The sequence below is a fragment of the Scyliorhinus torazame genome, chromosome 7 (assembly GCF_047496885.1).
Source record: "Scyliorhinus torazame isolate Kashiwa2021f chromosome 7, sScyTor2.1, whole genome shotgun sequence".
Lineage (NCBI taxonomy): Eukaryota > Metazoa > Chordata > Chondrichthyes > Carcharhiniformes > Scyliorhinidae > Scyliorhinus > Scyliorhinus torazame.
The window spans coordinates 304070995-304096170 of record NC_092713.1 but is presented as its reverse complement, the minus strand read 5'-3'; the positions used below and the strand labels follow the sequence as shown (position 1 = coordinate 304096170).

Genomic DNA, 25176 nt, shown 5'->3' with positions numbered 1-25176 from the left:
TCTTGTGACCTTCAAAATTCATATTAACCCATTTCTGGTCACTATCCCATCTCATCTATTATTATCTCACTGCTTTTATTTTCATCTCTTTCACTGAGAAAAGGGACAATTTATTTGCTTAAGAGGCAAATGATTGCTGTTTTAGAATAATCTTACAGTAGAGGGACAATGCAATCCATTTCTGCAAAAGGTATGATATGTGCCAAGTAGATTGACACATATTGAAGAGCTTACTTGCATGGCAGAATCCTGACAACATCTTTGGATTTGTATCCCTCAATGCACACTGCACAATGATCATACTCTGGGTCAGTTTCCTGAAAAATACAAAGAGGTACAAATCATTTAATAATTGATCATTTGATAATAAATAAGGTTTGACTTTTTAAAAAAATGAGACATATCCAAAATTTCTCTTCGGAGATATTGTTTAATCCACACATTGGCTCAGAAGGATAAAATGTATAATATGGGTGGCACGGTGGCGCAGTGATAAGCACTGTTGCCTCATAGTGCTGAGGACCTGGTTTTGATCCCGACCCCGGGTCACTGTCTGTGTGGAGTTTGCACATTCTCCCCGTGTTTTCGTGGGTCTCACCCCCACAACCCAAAAAGATGTGCAGGGTAGGTAGAATTGGCCGTGCTAAATTGCTTAGCACTGCTGCCTCATTGCTCCAGCGACCCGGTTCAATTCCAATCTCGGGTGACTGTCTGCGTGGAGTTTGCACCCCCCGCCCCCCGTGTCTGCGTGGGTTTCCTCCGGGTGCTCCGGTTTCTTCCCACAGTCCAAAGATGTGCAGGTTAGGTGAACTAGCCATGCTAAATTGCCCCTTAGTGTCAAAAAGGTACGGTGGGGTTACCAAAAGGGGATGGAGCCCTGAGAAGGGCATGGTCTACTGGATGTTCACGCCGGAGGGATATTCCGGTCCCACGCTGGCGCACAGGTTTCCCGCCGATGAGGGGTGCAATCACTGGGAAATCCCTTTGACAGTGGCGGGGTCGGTAAATCCCGCTGGTGGGCCCCCTTAGCTGCTGAAAAATACATGGCCGGTTGGTCAGTAAATCCCACCCTAAGTGCGGGCTAAATCGGTGAAAAGTTCTCCCGGGGCCAAAAAAGTGACCAACTGTGATTAGATAGCAGTGGGGAACCTTTGCGTTAGATCGTGCCCAAAATATATAAAACATTTCCCAATAATGCAGATAAAATCTTCCAAATAATCTCGATTTATGTTGCCACATATCTCGAAGGAACAAGCTGGCCAGCTTCAGTGATGACATATTGGGTTTGAGTAGGCTGTGTTTAATTTGTATGGTTAAAATAACACATCAAGCTTCATGGGTAAATATATTACCCGGTCTGGCCCTGAATGATACAAAACTGGAAAAGTTCCAGATCAATGCTGAGTTAGCTGATTCCAAGGTGAGACACTAAAATTCAATATCCTAGGAACAGGGGGAGGGTAGAAAAGCAAGAAGCTAACCACTTGTGTCCTCTCCAGTGCCTCAGCCAGTCAACTTGCCAACCAATTAGCACCTTTGTCCTGATGAGTGTAAGATGAAAAGCTTTGGCAGCATGTCTCACTTTTCAGCAATAGACAGACAGGCATTATAGGATAGCAATCTAAAGCAGATAAAGCCTGAAGGGCATGATTTTCCATGTGGGGTTCTGGATTCTGCTGTAGACTCAAATAGGAGTCAGAAACCCTCACTGTGTGAGGTACAGTGTGGTTTTCCCCAAATTGGTGAATTAGTGGCCGGGGGGGCGGAACTCACCATCCAATTAAGCATGGTGAGTGGAGGGTCCATAAAAAGCTCTTCACCTTGAAAACAGCAAGATGCCATGGTAAACGAGGAAAGGATGCCCTATGACAGAGGCTCCCTTTCGCCAACCTTTTTATATTGAAATTAAAAAATAAATCAAGCTGCCGAGCACTGAGATGCGATTGGAGGGAGCCCTTCCACAGGACAGCCTGCAGCTGCAGCTGAATCCAGGCAGCAGAGAGAATCTCCAAGCCTGCCTGGAGCACTGGCCCCCTGGTCAGTTGCTCGGAGGTGGCCTCCAGGTGGCTATACATCGTAATATCTGTTGCGAGTTGGAGGGTGACGGGAAAATCCCAATTGACCTCTGACAATATGCCCTCAAGTTTCTCAATTAGATACCCCCAACCCCACTGTCAGGAAAAATCCCAGGAAGCAGAATGGAGTTGCAGAATTGGCATGCCAGCAAGCAGCGTCAAACTCCATGCCTGTCTCCTATCATGCACGCCCCATTAGAGGCTACAAATTCAGTCCTTGGACTCAGATTCTGAGCTGAAAATAGCATTAAATGGGCCAAGCTGACACAATGCAAGAGTATAAGGTGTTGGAAAACTACTTCCTCCGTCATCAGTTCTCATTATAACTCGATCTAGCATAATGAAGCTGCATATGAATTCAGATACAGTTACAAATGCCACATTGGTACAGCAAACTGCTGAAAATGTCATTAGTGACTGAATGCAGAAATATTACACTCCAGAAGATATATGTTTTTAAATGTTTGGGACAAACTGCTCACGGCTGTCGTGTAACCAGTCTTTTTATTCATTCATGGGATGTGAACAGCAGTGTCAAGGCCAGCACTTATAGCTAATCTCTAATTGCCTTTGAGAAAGTAGTGATGAGTTGGGTTCTTAAACCACTGTAGTCCATGTGGTGCAGAGTACTGTTAATGAGGGTTCCAGGATTTTGACCAAGTGACAGAGAAGAAATGGTGATGCATTTCCAAGTCAGGATAATGTTTGACTTGGAGGGAGGGAGGGGTTTGAATTAAACATTTTGCCCATCTCCTTAACCAATGAAATGTAAAGATTGATAATCAAACAGAAACAAAGAAGAATGCCTTAAAGTTAAATCAGGTAGAGAGAGAGAAAAATAAAGAAAGGGGAAAAATAACTGGATTAAGAGAGGGAAAGTGGGACAAATGGCAAAGTAAGAAAAACAGTAAAGTTCAATCTAATAACAATTTACTATCTACAGGAATTAAACCGCATAGCTTCAATTGTTCCCAATCTTAGTTGGAAAGATTGAATGGAATTTCAGGAACATAAATCTACTTATTAAAAAGGCTCTTTAGCTGTTAAGTACTAGCCTGAACTTTATACAGCAAGTTTAACAAATTATTAGTGTTAAATTACACAAACATGGTAATATTGAGTGAGGTCTTGTGCTCCTGCCACACCCCAGCATAAACATCAGGGATGTGCCTACTTCCAATTAGTCAGCTCTCCCTGCTTTAAGTTTTTGGGTAATAGCCCTATGAAATGGAACTTCCATCCGTCTTCAGGAGGAAATTATGTCTCATAGATCTGATGGCCAATTGGACAGTAGCAGACTTCCGGTGGTGGCCATGGAGTAGGAGGTCGTGCATTTGGTAGCTCCAGCTCATGACGGACCTTTTCTCCCGATTATTTTGGAATTTTATTAGAAAAATCAGTGGCGAGTGAGACAGTGTGGAGAAATCCCCCACCAGTATATGGAGCCGTGGACCAGAAGTGGTCGTATAAGAAGAATTTGTCGAGTAACGAAGGCGAGTGCAGAACCTGCAGCACGGGAAAGCATGGCGGATATGCAGGATCCCGGTTTGGTGGCACAGTGGTCAACAGTACAGCTGGTGGAGTTCATTCAGGAGAGCTTCGCCAAGCAAAAGAAGGAAGTTTTAGACCCGATTAAGGCAACGATTGATCGGATGGAACAGGGGCTGGAAGCCCATGGACTGGCGATTCAGAAGGTGGAGAAGGTGTCCGATCAAGAGGACCATTAACTGCGTTGGAGGTGGAGGTGGGGCTGATGAGGGACCACCAGAAAAGACTACTGGAGAAGATGGAGGAACTGGAGAACAGGTCCCGGAACAGAACCTGAGGATCGTCGGCCACCCGGAGGGCAGTGAGGGATCAGATGCAAGGGCATATGTGGCAAGTATGCTGGTAAAGTTGATGGGAGATGGGGTGTTTACTCGACCCATGAGCGCTTGCGAGGAAGCCGCGAGTGAATGAACCGCCGAGGGTGATGGAGGTGCGAATGCATTGGTTCCTGGACAAGGAACAGATTTTGCGGTGGGCCAAGCAGACATGGAGCTGCAAGTGTGAGAACCGTGAGTTCGCATCTGCCAGGACTTGGGCGCGGAACTGGTCAAAAGACGAGCTGGATTCAATAGGGTAAAACCAGCCCTCTTCAAGAAGGGGATGACGTTTGGGATGTTATACCCAGTGCGTCTGTGGGTCACCTACTTTGAATCGCCGGACGAAGCGATGGACTTTATCAAAGACAAAAGGCTGGCAGAGGTTTGAGGGCATTGAACCTTGGGGGAGGGTATTGCTGTACCGATTTTGTTAAAGTTATTTTAGTTTTGAATTGTATATGCAGTGCCCTTTGAAACAAGTTTTTGGGCCGTTGTTCAGATCTGTAAGTTAACTTCCTTTCAGTGGGTAGAGGGATTTTTTCTACTGTGTGTTTATTGGGACAGTGATGTTTTGAATATGTATGTTCGAGCGGGGAGGGGATGGGGGAAGACAGTAGGAGATAGGATATCTGGCGCCATGGGCGGGGGTTACCAGGCTAGCTGGGCAGGCTAGCTCACGGAAGTGCAGTGAGGGGCGAGCAGGTGGTAAGTTTGTTAAAGGGGGTTGGTATTGTGGTGCTGCTGATAGGAGGGGTGGGGCTGCTCTGCTGACAGGGGAGGAACTGTTGCTGGGAGATAAATGGGAGGTTGAGGACGGCGGATGCCTGAGGGCGGGTCCACGGAGGTGAGAGGCGCGAGCTGGAGGTTGGCCTACGGGTGATGGCTGATCGGCGGGAAGCCTCCCGACTATGCTGATCACATGGAACGTTAGAGGGCTGAATGGGCCAGTTAAGAGGGCTCGCATGTTCGTGCATCTGAGGAGATTGATGGCGGACGTGACAATGCTACAGGAGACACACCCGAGGGTAATAGATCAGACCAGATTGAGGAAGGGTGGGTCGGTCAAGTATTTCATTCAGGGTTGGATTCTGAGACTAGGTGGGGGTCGCGATCCTGATCAACAAACGGGTGGCATTTGAGGCAGGGCGAATAGTGGCGGGCGTGGGCGGCAAGTACATCATGGTGAGCAGGAAGCTTGAGGGTATGCTGGTGGTGCTTGTGAATATATACGCACCAAACTGGGACGATGTGGAATTTATGAGGCGGGTGTTAGGGCAGATCCCGGACCTAGAGTCGCATAAGCTGATCATGGGGACGACGACTTTAATACGGTCATTGATCCAAGATTGGACTGGTCGAGGTCAAGAACAGGGAGGGTGCCAGCCGTAGCGAAGGAACTAAAGGGGTTCATGGAGCAGATTGGGGGGGGGGGGGGGGGGGGAGTAGACCCATGGAGGTTCGGGCAGCCAAGAGTGAAGGAGTTTTCTTTTTTTACCCCATGTGCACAAAGCATATTTTCGGATCGATTTTTAAAATTCTTAGCAGGGCTTTACTTAGCAGATGAAGGGGTATGCGGGCGGGTGAGGGAGTCCATCCAGACTTATCTGGAAATAAATGACACGGGGGATGTCTCAGAAGCGCTGAAGGCAGTGTTTAGGGGGGAGCTAATCTCAATACGGGCCCATAGGGAGAAGGTGGAGCGAGCAGAGATGGATAGGTTGGTTGGGGAAATACTCCAGATGGACAGGAGGTATTCGGAGGCCCCGGAGGCGGGGTTACTGAAGGAGCAGCAGAGGCTACATATGGAGTTTGGTCTGTTATCTACAGAGAAGGCGATGGAGCATTTGAAGAAGGCGAGGGGAGCGATATACGAGTATAGAGAGAAGGCCAGCAGGATGCTTGCGCACCAACTGAGGAAAAGGGAGGCGCCCAGGGAGATAGGAAGAGTGAAGGACAGAGGTGGGAAAGTGGTCTTGGACCAGCAGGGGTGAATGGGGTGTTGAAGGAGTTTTATAGCAGGCTATATGAGTCGGAACCCCCAGTTTGCGTAGAGGGGATGAAGCAGTTCCTGGGTAATTGAAGTTCCCGATGGTGGAGGGGTTAGGAGCCCCGATTGGAATTGAAAAAATAGTAGAGAGGCTGGAGGCCATGCAGTCAGGTAAGGCCCCGGGACCGGACGGCTATCCGATGGAATTCTACAGGAAGTTCTTGGAGATGCTGGGTCCGCTGCTGGTGAGGGCATTTAATGACGCAAGGGAACGGGGTGTCCTACCCCCAACAATGTGACAGGTCTCGATCTCACTGATCCTGAAGCAGGAGCAGGACCCAGAGTTATGTGGGTCATATAGGCCAATCACCCTATTGAATGCGGATGCTAAACAGTTGGCTAAAATATTGGCCTTAAGAATAGAGGACTGTGTCCCTGAGGTGATGGGGGAAGACCAGGCGGGGTTTGTTAAGGGCAGGCAGCTGACGGCCAATGTTAGAAGGCTCTTAAATGTTATCATGGTGCCGTCAGAGTGGGGGCGGGGGGGAGGGATGGAGGTTGCGATGGACGCGGAAAAGGCCTTTGACCGGGTGGAGAGGAATTATTTGTGGGAGGTGTTCGGACAGTTTGGGTTTGGGCAGGGTTTCATTGATTGGGTTTGATTGCTGTACCAGGCACCGGTGGCGACTGTACAAACGAATCGGCTGACTTTGGGCTATTTTAAGCTGCACCAAGGGACAAGGCAAAGGTGTCCCCTCACCCCGCTGTTGTTTCCACTGGCCATAGAGCCATTGGCGATGGCGTTAAGAGCTTCTAGAGACTGGAGAGATTGGTCATAAGACCATAAGACATAGGAGCGGAAGTAAGGCCATTCGGCCCATCAAGTTCACTCCACCATTCAATCATGGCTGATTTCAACTCCATTTACCCGCTCTCTCTCCATAGCCCTTAATTCCTCGAGAAATCAAGAATTTATCAACTTCTGTCTTAAAGACACTCAACGTCCCGGCCTCCACCGCCCTCTGTGGCAATGAATTCCACAGACCCACCACTCTCTGGCTGAAGAAATTTCTCCTCATCTCTGTTCTAAAGTGACTCATTTTTATTCTAAGGCTGTGCCCCCGGGTCCTAGTCTCCCCTGCTAATGGAAACAACTTCCCTACATCCACCCTATCTAAGCCATTCATTATCTTGTAAGTTTCTATTAGATCTCCCCTCAACCTCCTAAACTCCAATGAATATAATCCCAGGATCCTCAGACGTTCATCGTATGTTAGGCCTACCATTCCTGGGATCATCCGTGTGAATCTCCGCTGGACCCGCTCCAGTGCCAGTATGTCCTTCCTGAGGTGTGGGGCCCAAAATTGCTCACAGTATTCTAAATGGGGCCTAACTAATGCTTTATAAAGCTTCAGAAGTACATCCCTGCTTTTATATTTTATATAAAGAGGGCAGCACGGTAGCATTGTGGATAGCACAAATGCTTCACAGCTCCAGGGTCCCAGGTTCGATTCCAGCTTGGGTCACTGTCTGTGCGGAGTCTGCACATCCTCCCCGTGTGTGCGTGGGTTTCCTCCGGGTGCTCCGGTTTCCTCCCACAGTCCAAAGATGTGCGGGTTAGATGGATTGGCCATGATAAATTGCCCATAGTGTCCAAAATTGCCCTTAGTGTAGGGTGGGGTTACTGGGTTATGGGGATAGGGTGGAGGTGTGGACCTTGGGTAGGGTGCTCTTTCCAAGGGCCGGTGCAGACTCGATGGGCCGAATGGCCTCCTTCTGCACTGTAAATTCTATGATATTCCAAGCCTCTTGAGATAAATGACAACATTGCATTTGCTTTCTTAATTACAGACTCAACCTGCAAGTTTACCTTTAGAGAATCCTGGACTAGGACTCCCAAGTCCCTTTGCACTTCAGCATTATGAATTTTGTCACCGTTTAGAAAATAGTCCATGCCTCTATTCTTTTTTCCCAAAGTGCAAGACCTCGCACTTGCCCACGTTGATGGGGGGGGGGGGTTTGGAACGCAGGGCCTTGCTATACGCCGACGACCTGCTCCAGTATATTTCTGACCCGTTAGGGGGATGGGGGAGATTATGCGGATCTTAGGATAATTTGGTCGTTTTTTGAGGTATAAATTGAATATGGGGGAAAATGAGATGTTCGCGATCCAGACGAGGGGACAGGAGAGGAGACTGGGAGAGCTGCCGTTTAGAGTGGTGGGAGGGAGCTTCAGCTATCTGGGTGTCCAAGTGGCACGGGAATGGGAGACGCTACATAAGTTAAATCTGACCCGTCTAGTAGAGCAAACGAACGAGAACTTTAGAAGGTGGGGCATGCTCCCGCTGTCACTGGCGGGGAGGGTACAGACCGTGAAAATGACGGTCCTCCCTAGATTTCTGTTCGTTTTTCAGTGCCTCCCCATCTTTATCCCAAGAGCCTTTTTTAAAGGTTAAACAAGGTGATTTGGGGCTTTGTGTGAGTGGGTAAAACCCTGCGAGTGAAGAAAGTGTTGCTGCAGCGTAGGCGAGGGGAGGGTGGGTTGGCAGTGACAAACTTTAGCAACTATTGCTGGTCGGTAAATATAGCCATGATTAGGAAGTGGACAGTATGTATATGTGTGTGTGTCCGGGGGAGGAGGCTTCCCTTGATTGAAGGATTTAGAGGAGAAGTTTGAACTGCCAGCAGGAAATGGATTCAGGTATCTGCAGGTACGGGATTTTTTTTACAGCGTGTCAAACGCGCCGGCGCAAATTCTCCGCACCTTGGAGAATCGCGCGCCCGCATCGTGGCGCTGATTCTCCGGCCCGGCGCGGGGCTCGGAGAATCGCCCCCCTTATCCTTGTCACAAGTTGCTGAAAATTGACACATTAATGCAGGCATGTACATTGAACTCACTATTAGTTTGGCAGCAAATTCTAGCTCATAATAATCCACTGAGATTCATCAAAATATGATGCATTATTTATTTTCTTTATCAAAAAAAGGACAGCATTTGATTACACATTTGGCAAGAGTACCTTAAGTCAAGGTTTAAGCCAAACCTACAACATAATGCCAACCACTTAACCTTTAACATATCAACGACAATTAAATTACTGGTCACTAATATGAGCTCGAGAAGCAATTTCTACAAGCTAGAGGAGGACTAGACAAAGAAAGCAATGGCATAATCAAATCCTGAAACATTTTGAAATATATTCTCTGGGTGTGGGGATCACTGGCAAGGCCATAGTAGACACCGCCTTTGACCACTGTAGACTATGTGGTGTTTGTCACTTGGTTAGATATAACTGAGTGGCTTACTTGGCCATTTCAAAGGAGAGTTAAGAAACAAACATATTGTTGTCATAATATACACCAGTATATTATGGTGCAGACACACACACACTGATGGACATGCAGTGGGACCAATCAGCATACACAACACTGCAGCCAATCACCAGTGAGAGCACACGCACTATAAAGACAGGTGACAGGAGAGTTCCCGCTCATTCTAGTAGCAGCCAGCTCGGAGCACAGAGCTCACAGCCTGCAACACAGACATTCACCATGTGCTGAGTGCATCACCTGGTTATGACTAGGCACGGGTCAACAGATAAAGCTGGTATTGCATTTACCCACAGTTCAAGTATGTTAATACAGTTAACCTTTTAATAAAATAGAGTTGCACCACTTCCAGTGTTGGTGACCTGTTTGTGATCCAGAACACCCAACACATCATGGTACAAGGAGTGGTTGCACACTAGCACTTCTGAGACCCACCTGCAACTAATCGGCACTCCGTCATCCTGACGTATGGAGAACATCAACCCGCCGCCGCTCCGCATCGCCGGCAATCTCGGGGTCAATTGGAAGATTTTTAAACAGCGCTTCCAGCTCTTCCTCAAAGCCACGGACAAGGGGAACGCCTCGGACACCAGGAAGATTGCTCTGCTCCTCTCCATGGCCGGGCAACACGCCATCCACATCTTCAACTCCCTCACATTCGCAGACGACAAGGACAAGACAAAGTACAAGACGGTTCTCCTCAAATTCGATACCCACTTCAGCATAGAGGTCAATGAAAGCTTTGAAAGATACCTGTTCCAGCAGCGCTTGCAGGGTAAGGACGAGCCTTTCCAATCCTTTTTAACATACCTCCGCATCCTTGCGCAGTCCTGCGGCTACGGGCCCACCTCCGACTCCATGATACACGACCAGATCGTATTTGGTGTTCTGTCGGACCCCCTGCATCAGCAGCTCCTCAAATTTAAGCAACTCACCCTAGCGGCTGCCATCGAGACCGGTGTCCTGCATGAAAATGCCACCAGCCGGTACTCCCACATACAGGCGGCTGAAACGGCGCGGCAAGGTCCCCACGAGGCGGAACAGGTCCAAACAACTGAACACCTCCAAGGCTGCAGCCTGGATGAGGGCGGCTTTTCGCGGTTTCTCGCGCTTGTACGCGCCAAACGAGGGGACGGTGACGTGGAGGAACGTGATGCGCAGGCGCACACTACGCAGGACCGCACAGCGCATGTGCGGTGGTGCAACGAGCATACTGATGTCACAACGTGCGGCAACTGTGGCTCCGCCCATTTTAAAGCGGCAATGTCCTGCAAAATCGCGACAATGCCTACGATGTGGCAGACTTTGCCACTATGCTGCCTGCTGTCGAGCTACTCAGCCTGCCAATTCACATCGCTTCAGCCAGTCTCGTAGAAATGTTGGGGCAATTCAACCCACGTTCACCGAGTCCGATTCCGACTTCCCGCAGACCAGTGACACCGAGGACCCAAGGGAGCCTTTTCGAGTCGCTGTTATGACAAAGAACAGGCTGCCTCCGAATCAAAACCACCAGTCGCTGTTGGTGCACAGCACTGATCCAGACGACGAGTGGTGTGCCACCCTGACGGTCAACCGATCCCAGATACGATTCCGCCTGGACATTGGTGCTTCCGCTAATCTCCTAGTGTGGTCAGCCTTTCAGACTCTTGGGGTTAAACCAACCATTCTTCCGTCGACCTGCCAACTAGTGGACTACAATGGCAACGCCATTCCTGCTACCGGTTCATGCCAACTCAAAGTGACGCACAACTCGCGAAAAGCCATCCTTCCCTTCGAGATCGTGGACTCCTCGAAGGACTCTCTGCTAGGTGCACAGGCGTGCAAACTCCTAAACCTCGTTCAACGAGTACACTCTCTCTCTCCAGAGGACACGTCTGCCTTCCAGGATGCGGACTTCAGGGCGCAACTCAATGCCACCATCGACCAGCACTGCGACGTTTTCGAAGGCATGGGCACGCTTTATATAGAAAATACAGCACAGAACAGGCCCTTCGGCCCACGATGTTGTGCCGAACCTTTGTCCTAGATTAATCATAGATTATCATTGAATTTACAGTGCAGAAGGAGGCCATTCGGCCCTTTGAGTCTGCACCGGCTCTTGGAAAGAGCACCCTACCCAAACTCAACACCTTCACCCAACACCAAGGGCAATTTGGACATTAAGGGCAATTTATCATTGGCCAATTCACCTAACCTGCACATCTTTGGATTGTGGGAGGAAACCGGAGCACCCGGAGGAAACCCACGCAGACACGGGGAGGACGTGCAGACTCCGCACAGTCAGTGACCCAAGCCGGAATCGAACCTGGGACCCTGGAGCTGTGAAGCAATTGTGCTATCCACAATGCTACCGTGCTGCCCTTGAGAACAAATAAATCTACACTATATCATTTAACCGTAATCCATGTACCTATCCAATAGCTGCTTGAAGGTCCCTAATGTTTCCGACTCAACTACTTCCACAGGCAGTGCATTCCATGCCCCCACTACTCTCTGGGTAAAGAACCTACCTCTGATATCCCTCCTATATCTTCCACCTTTCACCTTAAATTTATGTCCCCTTGTAATGGTTTGTTCCACCCGGGGAAAAAGTCTCTGACTGTCTACTCTATCTATTCCCCTGATCATCTTATAAACCTCTATCAAGTCGCCCCTCATCCTTCTCCGTTCTAATGAGAAAAGGCCTAGCACCCTCAACCTTTCCTCGTAAGACCTACTCTCCATTCCAGGCAACATCCTGGTAAATCTTCTTTGCACCTTTTCCAAAGCTTCCACATCCTTCCTAAAATGAGGCGACCAGAACTGTACACAGTACTCCAAATGTGGCCTTACCAAAGTTTTGTACAGCTGCATCATCACCTCACGGCTCTTAAATTCAATCCCTCTGTTAATGAACGCGAGCACACCATAGGCCTTCTTCACAGCTCTATCCACTTGAGTGGCAACTTTCAAAGATGTATGAACATAGACCCCAAGATCTCTCTGCTCCTCCACATTGCCAAGAACTCTACCGTTAACCCTGTATTCCGCATTCATATTTGTCCTTCCAAAATGGACAACCTCACACTTTTCAGGGTTAAACTCCATCTGCCACTTCTCAGCCCAGCTCTGCATCCTATCTATGTCTCTTTGCAGCCGACAACAGCCCTCCTTACTATCCACAACTCCACCAATCTTCGTATCATCTGCAAATTTACTGACCCACCCTTCAACTCCCTCATCCAAGTCATTAATGAAAATCACAAACAGCAGAGGACCCAGAACTGATCCCTGCGGTACGCCACTGGTAACTGGGATCCAGGCTGAATATTTGCCATCCACCACCACTCTCTGACTTCTATCGGTTAGCCAGTTCGTTATCCAACTGGCCAAATTTCCCACTATCCCATGCCTCCTTACTTTCTCCATAAGCCTACCATGGGGAACTTTATCAAATGCCTTACTAAAATCCATGTACACTACATCCACTGCTTTACCTTCATCCACATGCTTGGTCACCTCCTCAAAGAATTCAATAAGATTTGTAAGGCAAGACCTACCCCTCACAAATCCGTGCTGACTATCCCTAATCAAGCAGTGTCTTTCCAGATGCTCAGAAATCCTATCCTTCAGTACCCTTTCCATTACTTTGCCTACCACCGAAGTAAGACTAACTGGCCTGTAATTCCCAGGGTTATCCCTAGTCCCTTTTTTGAACAGGGGCACGACATTCGCCACTCTCCAATCCCCTGGTACCACCCCTGTTGACAGTGAGGACGAAAAGATCATTGCTAACGGCTCTGCAATTTCATCTCTTGCTTCCCATAGAATCCTTGGATATATCCAGTCAGGCCCGGGGGACTTGTCTATCCTCAAGTTTTTCAAAATGCCCAACACATCTTCCTTCCTAACAAGTATTTCCTCGAGCTTACCAATCTGTTTCACACTGTCCTCTCCAACAATATCGCCCCTCTCATTTGTAAATACAGAAGAAAAGTACTCGTTCAAGACCTCTCCTATCTCTTCAGACTCAATACACAATCTCCCGCTACTGTCCTTGATCGGACCTACCCTCGCTCTAGTCATTCTCATATTTCTCACATATGTGTAAAAGGCCTTGGGGTTTTCCTTGATCCTACCCGCCAAAGATTGTTCATGCCCTCTCTTAGCTCTCCTAATCCCTTTCTTCAGTTCCCTCCTGGCTATCTTGTATCCCTCCAATGCCCTGTCTGAACCTTGTTTCCTCAGCCTTACATAAGTCACCTTTTTCCTCTTAACAAGACATTCAACCTCTCTTGTCAACCATGGTTCCCTCACTCGACCATCTCTTCCCTGCCTGACAGGGACATACATATCAAGGACACGTAGCACCTGTTCCTTGAACAAGTTCCACATTTCATTTGTGTCCTTCCCTGCCAGCCTATGTTCCCAACTTATGCACTTCAATTCTTGTCTGACAACATCGTATTTACCCTTCCCCCAATTGTAAACCTTGCCCTGTTGCACGTACCTATCCCTCTCCATTACTAAAGTGAAAGTCACAGAATTGTGGTCACTATCTCCAAAATGCTCCCCCACTAACAAATCTATCACTTGCCCTGGCTCATTACCCAGTACTAAATCCAATATTGCCCCTCCTCTGGTCGGACAATCTACATACTGCGTTAGAAAAGCTTCCTGGACACACTGCACAAACACCACCCCATCCAAACTATTTGATCTAAAGAGTTTCCACTCAATATTTGGGAAGTTAAAGTCGCCCATGACTACTACCCTATGACTTCTGCACCTTTCCAAAATCTGTTCCTCCACATCTCTGCTACTATTGGGGGGCCTATAGAAAACTCCTAACAAGGTGACTGCTCCTTTCCTATTTCTGACTTCAACCCATACTACCTCAGTAGGCTGATACTCCTCGAACTGCCTTTCTGCAGCTGTTATACTATCTCTAATTAATAATGCCACCCCCCCACCTCTTTTACCACCCTCCCTAATCTTATTGAAACATCTATAACCAGGGACCTCCAACAACCATTTCTGCCCCTCTTCTATCCAAGTTTCCGTGATGGCCACCACATCGTAGTCCCAAGTACCGATCCATGCCTTAAGTTCACCCACCTTATTCCTGATGCTTCTTGCGTTGAAGTATACACACTTCAACCCCTCTCCGTGCCTGCAAGTACTCTCCTTTGTCAGTGTTCCCTTCCCCACTGCCTCATTACACGCTTTCGCGTCCTGAATATGCTTCCATACACTTACAAAATCCTGCTCAAACAAGACGCCACGCCTGTGGTTCATGCACCTCGCAGAGTCCCAGCACCCCTCAAGGACCGCCTCAAGCAGCAGCTGCAGGACCTCCAGGACCAAGGAGTGCTCTCCAGAGTGACGGAACCAACCGACTGGGTCAGTTCCATGGTGTGCGTAAAGAGGCCCTCCGGCGAGCTCCGGATCTGCATTGACCCAAAGGATCTGAATCGCAACATAATGAGATGAGGGAGCACTACCCTATCCCCAAGCGCGAGGAGATCACGTGCGAGATGGCTCGGGCCAAAATCTTCACCAAACTTGACGCCTCAAAAGAATTCTGGCATATTCAACTAGACAGGTCCAGCAGAAAGCTGTGTACCTTTACTACCCCGTTTGGCAGATACTGCTACAACAGGATGCCGTTTGGGATTATATCGGCATCAGAAGTATTCCACCGGATCATGGAGCAAATGATGGAGGGCATTGAGGGTGTGCGCGTCTATGTTGACGACATCATCATTTGGTCCACCACCCCGCAGAAGCATATCAGTCGCTTCCAGCGCGTTTTCAAACGAATACGGGACCAAGGCCTTCGCCTCAACAGAGCCAAATGTTCCTTCGGCAAGACGGAACTCAAGTTCCTCGGGGACCACATCTCCCAGTTGGGTGTGCAGCCGGATGCGGACAAGGTGGCAGCCATCATGGCCATGCAGAAGCCAGCGGATAAGAAGGCGGTCCTCCGATTTTTGGGCATGGTCAACTTACTGGGGAGATTCATCCCCAACCTCGCCTCCCATACCACAGCTCTCCGGAACCTGGTCAGGAAGACGACAGACTTCAAATGGCTTCCCGCCCGCGAGCGCGAATGGGAGGAGCTTAAGACCAAGCTTACCACGGCCCTCGTATTGGCATTTTTTGATCCCACGAAGGAAACAAAAATTTCAACGGATGCCAGCCAATCCGGCATTGGGGCGGTGCTCCTGCAATGCGATGAGGCCTCATCATGGGCCCCCGTTGCATATGCGTCATGTGCCATGACCCCCACGGAACAGCGCTACGCGCAGATTGAAAAGGAGTGCCTGGGCTGTTGACTGGGGTCGACAAATTTCATGATTACGTGTACGGCCTCCCCCAATTCACTGTTGAGACCGACCATCGCCCGCTGGTCAACATTATACAAAAAGATCTGAATGATATGACCCCTCGCCTCCAGCGAGCCTGACCCCCTACTACAGCGTGTAATGTGCCACATGACGGACGGGTGGCTCAAGGGCCAATGCCCGCAGTTCGACAATATCAGAGATGATCTGGCAGTAGTCGATGGTGTCCTCCTGAAGCTGGACTGCATCGTGATCCCTCACATCATGCGCCAGCTCATTTTGGAACAGCTACACGAGGGCCATCTTGGTGTGGAGAAGTGCCGACGGAGGGCCTGAGAAGCTGTGTACTGGCCCGGCATCAATGAGGACATCGCCAACACAGTGCTCAACTACCCCACCTGTCAGCGGTTCCAGCCGACCCAACCACGTGAGACCCTACAGCCCTTGAGTTGGTCACGCCCCTTGGTCTAAGGTAGGCGTTGACCTGTTCCATGCGCTCGGCAGGGACTATGTTCTGATTGTAGACTATTTTTCGAACTACCCGGAGGTCGTACGCCTGCACGACATCACATCATCGGCGGTCATCCGTGCCTGCAAGGAGACCTTTGCTCGTCACGGCATCCCACTCACTGTGATGTCGGACAATGGCCCCTGCTTCACGAGCCAGGAATGGTCCAACTTTGCCAGCAGGCACAACTTTGTGCATGTGACATCCAGTTCCCTGCACCCCCAATCTAATGGCAAAGCGGAAAAGGGCGTCCACATCGTCAAACGGCTCCTCTGCAAGGCTGCCGATGCAGGATCCAACTTCTACCTCGCCTTGCTGGCCTATTATTCGGCCCCACTGTCAACGGGCCTGTCGCCAGCCCAGCTGCTCATGGGTCGCACCCTCAGGACCACGGTGACCACCTCGACCACATTCCGGTCCTTCAGAGGATGCAACAGTCTCGTGCACAGCACAAGGCGGCGCATGACGCTCGGGCGACTGATCTCCCTGCTCTGGCGCCGGATGACAACATCCGCATCCATCTTCTGGAAGGTGGCTGGTCTGCAACTTCTGTGGTTCTTCGGCAGGTGGCTCCTTGCTTGTTCCTGGTTCGTCTGCCAGATGGTTCCATTCGCCGCCGCAATCGGCGTGCCCTTCGTCTCGTTCCACGCTCGCTACTTGATCCTCCACCGGTGCCACGCCCTCCTGTTGTCCACAACCTGGACTATGTGGCGATTCCGAATACTCTGCATCCTCCTCACTCTGCCGTGGCCCAGCCCGTTCCTCAGCCGGTGGCTCCTGACCCACCCTTGAGGCGGTCAACCAGAATTTGTTGCCCACCTCAGAGACTTGACTCATGAGTTTTACAATGTTGGACTCTTTGATCTGTTCTGTTATCCTGTTTCATCATTCCAGTAGTTTGTATCTAATGTTCATTTTGTTGTTGGTGTGACACCCTGTTTCTCTGCACCAGGCACCTTCCCGTGTAAATAGATTAGCCTCATGTACATAGTCATGTAAATAACACGCACACATATAGTTAGGTACATTCACTACACGATATTTATTGTCACGCAGGCACATGTTCTTTATATAAAAAGGGGGATATCATAATATACACCAGTATATTATGGTGCAGACACGGACACACTGATGGACATGCAGTGGGACCAATCAGCATACACAACACTTCAGCCAATCACCAGTGAGAGCACATGCACTATAAAGACAGGGGACAGGAGAGTTCCCGCTCATTCTAGTAGCAGCCAGCTCGGAGCACAGAGCTCACAGCCTGCAACACAGACATTCACCATGTGCTGAGTGCATCACCTGGTTAGTCATCATTTGGCTCATTTAAATATACATTTGCAGGATTCTCCTGCGCCCAAAACCTACTGGGAGACCTCGCCAGGGCGCCGTTTATAAAATGAAATGAAATGAAAATCGCTTACTGTCACAAGTAGGCTTCAAATGAAGTTACTATGAAAAGCCCCTAGTCGCCACATTCCGGCGCCTGTTCGGGGAGGCTGGTACGGGAATTGAACCGTGCTGCTGGCCTGCCTTGGTCTGCTTTCAAAGCCAGCTCTTTAGCCCTGTGCTAAACCAGTCCCTGGTTTAGTACTGGTTTCCACAAATGTGGACCAGTGGTAATGGCACCTGTGGTGGCCTTCCAGACCATTAGATACCACTGGGTGGGAAGGGCAGGGTGGCACTCTGGCACCACCCGTCTGGCACCCAGAGTGCCAGACTGGCAGTGCCAGGTCTGGGAGGCCTTACTAGGTGGGGGGGAAGGGGGAAGATATGGGCAGCCAGACAAAATGGTGTCCCAATCTTCGAGGAGCCTTTCCTGTTGGCTCGCCAGCAGGAAATTACTCAAGTTCGGCCTCTGCAGAGAGAAACTAAACACGCCCAAAACCGGACATAACGTTCTTTCTGTTGAATCGTAGCCAAGGTTTCTTTTGAATACTCATTACTTACTCGCATCAAAAGCCACCTTTCATATCGAAATGCTTCCCATGAATCAAAATATCACCTCAAGTCTATACCCTACATTGCACACCAGAAATAGGTTCATAGGATTTCATTGAATAAATCTGATCACTGCATAATTATGATACATGCCCAAAGACAGAAAAAGGAAGTAGACAAACGGTATAACTCCGGCTGAAATTACTCAATTCCAATTTTTTCTGAAGAATAAAATTAGCATATAAAAACAGTCATAATCTTAATTCTCACTTTGTACTTTGAAACTGTTTTGAGATGGTGCTTGGAGATTCTTCACATCCTATAATTTTACGCAGTAGAGGAAGCTAGATGGATTTGAAAGCCTATCTTTCGCTCTGAAACTACTTTCGGCTGCAATTAAATATTCTCTGGCCCATATCTCCCATTAGCTAGTGATACTGAAACTAGTAAATCTGAAATAGTGCAACTATTTATCAACTAATAATAATTCCACAATGTATAGAAATGCCAGGATGAGCTTTTGTGCAAGAGTATTTGTAAGGCACAAAACAATGTGTTCATCTGTCATCTCAATGTTGACAGTCCAGGATTTAAAGAAGCTTTGTGCTTAACAGCTGAGGCTGAAAAAAATGTCAGCCTGGAAAATGCTCTGAAATGAAACACAAAACTAAAATTTGTTCTGGAAGCAGAGGGGAGGGAGTTTGCAGTCAGCTGGAAAAAATTTGCATCTTTAGTGTCAGTGATGAAAAATAGATCTACAAAAGACAGGAGAGGCCATCTGGGTAGCTGGAGATTCTCTATAACACCCTTTACAAACCAGGACATAGCAAAGTCAGAGTGAGAAACAGATGGCATGCTCGCAAAAAAAATCTTTACAAGGAATTTGAAGACGGGGAGAAGTAACAAAATGAAGCAATTTTAGGAGCGAGTCCCAAAATGCTAAAGGAACAGCAGCTGCCAGTTTAGTCTCTGTTCGGTGAGTAAAGGACAATGGAAAAACAGAGGGTGTGGGATCGGTCATATGACTAAAAGGTAAATGAATCAATACCATCTAGCCCAGTGCTGGATAATCTAGACTAGTGAGTGGGCTGAATGAGTGGCCCTCCTTCATCTCAGTGGGCAACAAGATTGAAACCGGGCATGTTCACCAACTACAACCTTTGAATCAGAGTGAATACATTAATTCATGGCAAATATTTCATGACGAGTTATAAAAAATGCGTTGAGAGCCTCAAGGGGCTGGTGCGGGACACACACACACACACACACACACGACCTGCTCCGATATGTTTCGGACCCACTAGACGGGATGGAAGGAATTATGAGGATTATGGGGGAATTTGGCCAGTTTTCGGGTTATATGGAACATGGGAAAAGTGAGATGTTCGCGATCCAGGCAAGGGGGCAGGAGAGGCAATTGGAGGAGCTGCCGTTTAGAATGGTAGGGGGGAAGCTTTCAGTACCTAGGCATCCAGGTGGCGCGGGAATGGGAACGGCTACACAAGTTAAATCTGGCCCGACTAGTAGACCAAATGAAGGAAGATTTCCGTAGGTGGGACATGCTCCCGTTGTCACTGGCTGGGAGAGTACAGACAGTGAAAATGATGTTCCTCCCGAGATTCCTGTTTGTGTTTCAGTGTCGCCCCATCTTTATTCCATGGTCCTTCTTTAAACGGGTCAATAAGGTGATCACTGGCTTTGTATGGTGGATAAGACCCCGAGAGTAAAAAAGGGGTTGCTGGAGCGCAGCCGGGGGGAGGGCAGGCAGGCGCTGCCGAACTTTAGTAATTATTATTGGGCAGCGAATATAGCCATGATTAGGAAGTGGGTGGTGGGGGCGGCGGGGAGGCGTTGATGTGGGAGCGAGTAGAGGCGGCGCCATGCAAGGGCACTAGTTTGGGGGCATTGGTAACGGCGCCTCTGCCGTTTTCGCCGTCACGGTACTCCACCAGCTCTGTGGTAGTAGCGGCCCTGAGAGTCTGGGGCAATGGAGGAGACATGTGGGAGCAGAGGGAGCATCGGTCTGGTCTCCAATCTGCAATAATGACCAGTTTGCCCTGGGGAGGCTAGATGGAGGGTTCCGGAGATAGCAGAGAGTAGGGATCGAGAGGATGGGAGATATGTTTATAGCGGGGAGCTTTCCCAGCCTTGGAGGAGAAATTTGAATTGACGAGAGGGAATGAGTTTAGGTACCTGCAGGCGTGGGATTTCCTACGCAGGCATGTCTCAACCTTCCCACTCCTACCGCCAAGGGGGATACAGGACAAGGTAGTTTCCAGAATGTGGGTGGAAGAAGGCAGGGTTTCGGACATTTACAAGGAACTCATGGGGTCAGGGGAAACGCAGACTGAGGAGCTGAAACACAAATGGGAAGAGGAGTTAGGAGAGATAGAGGATGGGTCTTTTGGGCGTCCACAACATGTGCCAGTCTGATACAGTTTAAGGTCGTTCACTGGGCCCACATGACAGTGGCCCAGATGAGCAGGTTCTTTGGGGTAGAAGATAGGTGCGCAAGGTGTGTGGGAGGACCAGCGAACCATGTCCATCTGTTCTGGGCATGCCCAAAGCTTAGGGGATTCTGGCAGGGGTTTGCGGATGTCATGTCCAAGGTATTAAAAACAAGGGTGGCACAGAGTCCAGAGGTGGCGATTTTCAGAGTGTCGGACGACCCGGGAATCCAGGAGGAGAAAGAGGCAGACGTTCTGTCTTTGCCTCCCTGGTAGCCTGGAGACGGATATTATTAGCTTGGTGGGACTCAAAGCCCCCAAAGTCAGAGACCTGGCTAACTGACATGGCTAGCTTTCTCTGTCTGGAGAAAACCAAGTTCACCCTGAGAGGGTCAATGGTAGGGTTCATCTGGAGATGGCAGACATTCGTCGACTTCTTTGGGGAAAATTAACCATCAGCAGGGGGCGGGGGGAGGGGGGGGGGGGTGTTTGGGGTTTACTTTAATTCAGAGTAGGGTGTTAGTAAAGATGGGACCTGTGAGGGAGGATGATGGTTTTTGCATTATGTTTATATTTGTATGTACACTGTTTCTTCTGTTGTTGTTATAAAACTATAAATACCTCAATAAAATGTTTATTAAAAAAAAAAACATTGGAAGGTAAGTCTGTGGTTGTGGTGATAGTGTACGTTCCAAATTGGGACGACATAGCTTTCATGAAGAGAATGTTGGCTGACATACCAGACTTGGATACGCACCAGTTGATTTTGGGGGGAGGTTTGACCGGTGTGCTGAATCCTAAGTTGGATCAGTCTAAGCTAAAGTCGTTGTCCCCTTCAGGGGTAGCAAACGTACTGACAGCGTTTATGAAGGAGATGGATGGAGTGGATCTGTGGCGGTGTTTGCACGCTGGGGGTGGGGAATTCTCCTTTTTTCTCCAGTGCATAACATGTATTCGGGTATTGACTTTTACGTGATGGTGAGGTCTCTGCTGCCTGGGGCGAGGAACGGGAATATTCTGTAACAGTTATTTTGGATCACGCTCCACATCTGGTGGATGTGGTCTTGGAGACAATGTCGGTTCAGCGGCTGGCATGGAGTTTGGGTGAAGGACTGCTTGTTGATTTGGGATTTTGTGTGAAGATGGCAAGGGTGATTGATGTGTTGTTTGGGGTTTAATAAAAATGGGGAAGTTTCGCCCTCAGTACTGTAGGAGGCCCTGAAGGCAGTAGTGAGAGGGGAGATAATCTACATAAGGCGCAGGTGGATAGAGAGGTAAGGGAGGAGCACCAAAGATTGGTGCATGACATTTTGGAGATAGATGGGAGGTATTCGAGTGTCCCTACTCTACAACTTCTGGCTAGTCGGAAGAAGCTGCAGATGCAGTATGACCTATTATCTACTGATAAGGTGGTGGATGCGTTCGAGGCGGCACGCAGTGGCCCCAGGTGCGATTCCCGGTTTGGGTCACTGTCTGTATGGAGGCTGCACGTTCTCCCTATGTCTGCGTGGGTTTCCTCCGGGTGCTCCGGTTTTCTCCCACAAATCCCGAAAGACGTGCTGTTAGGTGAATTGGACATTCTGAATTCTCCCTCCGTGTACCCGAACAGGCGCTGGAATGTGGCGAATAGGGGCTTACCACAGTAACTTCATTACAGTGTAAGCCTACTTGTGACAATAAAGATGATTAAAAAAAGAGGGGGGTAATGTATGAATATGGGGAGAAGGCCAGTTGTCTTTTGACTGGCCAGCTGAGGCAGAAGGTGGCCTCCCAAGAGATTGTTCAGGTTCAGGATTCAGGTGGTGGACTAGTGTCTGCACGGGATAAAGTTAATGAGGCGTTCGAGGCATTCTGTAAGAATCTTTATAGTCAGAGGAGTCGGATATGGTGGAATTTCTGGAGGGGTTGCAATGCCCCAAGGTGGGGGAGGAGGAGGAGGATCGGGAAGGGTTGGAGGAGCCATTGGGGGTGGAGGAGGTCTGGACAGCCATCAGACAAATGCAGATGGGCAAGGCTTTGGGGCCGGATTGGTTCCCAGTGAAATTTTATAAAACGTTTGTGTATCGGTTGGTACTATTACCACTACTAGTACCGGTTGGTACAGGGGCTGGTTTAGCACAGTGGGCTAAAACAGCTGGCTTGTATTGCAGAACAAAGCAGCAGCACGGGTTCAATTCCCGTACCGGCCTCCCCGAACAGGCGCAGGAATATGGCGACTAGGGGTCTGTCACAGTAACTTCATTGAAGCTTACTTGCGACAATAAGCGATTATTATTATTGGTGGAGATGTTTGAGTACTTGTTAGCGTGGGGTCTTTTCCGGAGACAACGATGCAAGCATACAAGAACAAAGGGAACAAAGAACAATACAGCACGGGAACAGGCCCTTCGGTCCTCCAGGCCTGCACCGGTCATGATACCAACCTTTTTCAAAACCCTCAGCACTTCCTTGTGCCGTATTAAAGACGTTGATCTTTAAGTCATCTTTGTCTACAGGAATAGTTCCAGAAGACTGGAGGATAGCAAATGTTGTCCCCTTGTTCAAGAAGGGGAGTAGAGACAACCCCGGTAACTACAGACCAGTGAACCTTACTTCTGTTGTGGGCAAAATCTTGGAAAGGTTTATAAGAGATAGGGTGTATAATTTGATTAGACATAGTCAACACGGTTTTGTGAAGGGTAGGTCGTGCCTCACAAACCTTATTGAGTTCTTTGAGAAGGTGACCAAACAGGTGGATGAAGGTAAAGCAGTTGATGTGGTGTATATGGATTTCAGTAAAGCGTTTGATAAGGTTCCCCACGGTAGGCTACTGCAGAAAATACGGAAGCATGGGATTCAGGGAGATTTAGCAGTTTGGATCAGAAATTGTCTAGCTGGAAGAAGGGAAAGGGTGGTGGTTGATGGGAAGTGTTCAGACTGGAGTCCAGTTACTAGTGGTGTACCACAAGGATCTGTTTTGGGGCCACTGCTGTTTGTCATTTTTATAAATGACCTGGAGAAGGGCATAGAAGGATGGGTGAGTAATTTTGCAGACAACACTAAAGTCGGTGGAGTTGTGGACAGTGCGGAAGGATGTTACAAGTTGCAGAGGGACATAGATAAGCTGCAGCGCTGGGCTGAGAGGTGGCAAATGGAGTTTAATGCAGAAAAGTGTGAGGTGATTCATTTTGGAAGGAATAACAGGAAGACCGAGTACTGAGCTAATGGTAAGATTCTTGGCAGTGTGAATGAGCAGAGAGATCTTGGTGTCCATGTACATAGATCCCTGAAAGTTGCCACCCAGGTTGAGAGGGTTGTTAAGAAGGCGTACGGTGTGTTAGCTTTTATTGGCAGAGGGATTGAGATTCGGAGCCATGAGGTCATGTTGCAGCTGTACAAAACTCTGGTGCGGCCGCATTTGGAGTATTGTGTGCAATTCTGGTCGCCGCATTATTGGAAGGATGTGGAAGCATTGGAAAGGGTGCAGAGGAGATTTACCAGAATGTTGCCTGGTATGGAGGGAAGATCTTATGAGGAAAGGCTGATGGACTTGAGGCTGTTTTTGTTAGAGAGAAGGTTAAGAGGTGACTTAATTGAGGCATACAAGATGATCAGAGGATTGGATAGGGTGGACAGTGAGAGCCTTTTTCCTTGGATGGTCATGTCTAGCACGAGGGGACATAGCTTTAAATTGAGGGGGGATAGATATAAGACAGATGTTAGAGGTAGGTTCTTTACTTAGAGAGTAGTATAGGGCAGGGAATGCCCTGCCTGCAACAGTAATGGACTCGCCAACACTAAGGGCATTCAAATGGTCATTGGATAGACATATGGACGATAAGGGAATAGTGTAGATGGGCTTTAGAGTGGTTTCACAGGTCGGCGCAACATCGAGGGCCGAAGGGCCTGTACTGCGCTGTAATGTTCTATGTTCTATGTATCCCTCTATATCCATCCTATCCATGTATTTGTCAAGGTGCCTTTTGAATGCCATTAATGTATCTACTTCCACACCTCCCCTGGCAACGCTTTCCACGCACTCACTACCCTCCGCATAAAAATCATGCCTTGCACATCTCCTCTAAACTTTGCCCCACGGACCTTAAACCGATGCCTCCTGGTGACTGACCCCTCCATCCTGGGAAAGAGTGCCTGCCCATCCACTCTATCTATGCCCCTCATAATCTTGTAGACCTCTATCAGGTCACGCCTCAACCTCCGTCTTCCTAATGAAAACAGTCCGAGTCTATTCCGCCGCTCTACATAGCTAACGCCCTCCAGACCAGGCAACATCCTGGTAAACCTCCTCTGCACCCTCTCCAATGCCTCTACATCCTTCTGGTAGTGTGGCGTCCATCTCGCATCTGTTAAAAAAGGATAAGGACCCAGTGAAATGTGGATAGTACTGCCCAATTTCCTTATTGAATATGAATGCTAAGATATTGGTCAGGGTGCTAGCGATGAGGTTTGGAGGAGTGTCTCCCCCAGGTTATTGCAGAGGATCATACGGGATTTGTAACGGTAGGCGCTTGTCATCTAACATCGGAGGCTTTTAAATGTGATGTCCCCTTCGGAAGGGAAGGAGCAGGAAATAATTGTGGCTTTGGATGCCGAGAAGGCTTTTGATAGGATAGAATGGGGTATTTGTTTGTGGTGAAGGAGCAGTTTGGGATAGAGCCCAAATTTATGTTGTGTGTACGCTGTTATACAAG

The 25176-nt window shown here is 48.7% G+C and overlaps 1 protein-coding gene across 3 annotated transcripts in view; it reads right to left on the bottom strand.

The window, feature by feature from the left end:
- Nucleotides 1-25176, bottom strand: part of rnf130 (ring finger protein 130) — a 282069-nt gene that overhangs the window by 86724 nt on the left and 170169 nt on the right. For all 3 annotated transcript variants that reach the window (XM_072512683.1, XM_072512681.1, XM_072512682.1), the window contains exon 4: nucleotides 235-317. In XM_072512683.1, coding sequence (XP_072368784.1) covers nucleotides 235-317 — 83 coding nt within the window. The remainder of the gene's footprint in view (nucleotides 1-234; nucleotides 318-25176) is intronic.